Raw genomic sequence first — 1,555 nt, forward strand, 5'->3', positions numbered from 1 at the left:
CGTAATTATAAAGCCGTTATACCTATTGCATATGATGCCCCACATTGCACTTTTCCGAACTCCACAATTTGTTCAAATTCCCCTATCAAGAAAACATGAAAATGGTACATCCGTCAAGCCCTTTTTTTCCTGCTAATTTTATTCTTTGAATACAAAAAAATTATGGCACCTTCCCTTTTACTTTTAACTTAAAATGTGTTAAAAAAATTACAAAAAAATGAAAAAAAGAATAAGGAGTGGGGGGGAGACCATACGGGTACACTCTAAGAAAAGACGCTCTTCCTATAACCAGGATAGCACTCATCATATGTGTCCTTAAAAATGTTTCCCAGTTAGGCCATTCTTATTACTCTCATTTTCAGTTTCGCTCTTGTTTCCTTTAATAGGGAATTTTCCCAGAATAGAACAAGTTCATGTTACTGCTCTTATCCAGTTGTGTGTTTTTATTTTCGCCTTTTTCGTGTTGTTCCTCATTGTGTTGCTTCGTCCGCACATCACTGGCATTTGAGGTGCCACCATCATCATAATCATCATCGTCCTCATCACCACTTTCCTCCGTGTTGTCGTCCGCGCTGCTTCCCACGTGGTTGCCCCTAACATTCGCAGCATTCATTGCAGTGCCTGTGCTGTTCGCCTGCTTCGCTTCACCGCTAACCGCATCCCCATCGTTCTTAAAAAAATGACCATGTCATCTTCATCCTCTTGGACAAGCTCATAATTATTCTGTTCTTCCTGAAAAAAGGCTAGGCTGTTTTAGTGGTCTCTCTTTGGGCAATCTTTCATTTTTTCTTCTTTTTTTTCTTATTTCCCCCTTTTTTATTTTTTTTTTGCTCTTTTTTTTTTTTTTTTGCTCTTTTTTTTTTTTTACGGACTATTATACGTTACATATATAGTTCTACTGTTTATTGGTAAGACAGAAAAAAAAGGAAAAGAAAGGAAAACCAAAAAAGAAGAAGAGAAAGTTCAACTATTCTGGCTCAGCCTGCAGTGCAAGTATTATTTGTAAGGTTTTGAATATTTTTACGAAGCATTCTGCAATTGAGAAAACAATTCACATGCATAGCCAAAGTTCCTATACCATATGTGCGCTTCCTTTTTTTTTTTTTTTTTATCATTAAAAAATAGTATATTGCATTTTTCTGTTTTCTTCTTATTTTTATTTAGAAAAACATAAAAAATAAGAAGACAAAAGAAATATATCCACAACATAAAAAAGTGTTTTCTCAATATTTTTCCGGGTAAATTTTATTCTTAGGAGTAACATTTCTTTTAAATCTGTCTTATCGCTCTTTATATATACACTAGGCAAATGAAGAAAACGCAAATTGGGGAAATGAGGACATAGAAATATACCCCCCTTTTCTTGCATAAACATGTAAGATGCTTTTCTTTTTCTTAAGGTCGCGAACATCAGTTCACTGTCGAAGTATAACAAATATTATTGTAAACGGCGCGCGTAGTGTACATAAATTATTTTATATATACTTTACGGTGAAAAGAAGAGATCGAATTTTATTTATGCACTTCCTTCAAAAAAAGGGCTCCTTTCCTCTTT

The 1,555-nt window shown here is 34.4% G+C and overlaps 1 protein-coding gene across 1 annotated transcript; it reads right to left on the bottom strand.

The window, feature by feature from the left end:
* Positions 1-379: 379 nt before the first annotated feature.
* Positions 380-613, bottom strand: PCOAH_00010960 (Uncharacterized protein; the record flags this gene model as incomplete). The annotated part of the gene is made up of 1 exon (XM_020057905.1): positions 380-613. The coding sequence occupies one exon, from the start codon at positions 611-613 to the stop codon at positions 380-382; it is 234 nt and encodes a 77-aa protein (XP_019913428.1).
* Between the last annotated feature and the right edge of the window lie 942 nt (positions 614-1,555).

The sequence above is a fragment of the Plasmodium coatneyi genome, chromosome 5 (genome assembly GCF_001680005.1).
Source record: "Plasmodium coatneyi strain Hackeri chromosome 5, complete sequence".
Classification (NCBI taxonomy): Eukaryota; Apicomplexa; class Aconoidasida; order Haemosporida; family Plasmodiidae; genus Plasmodium; species Plasmodium coatneyi.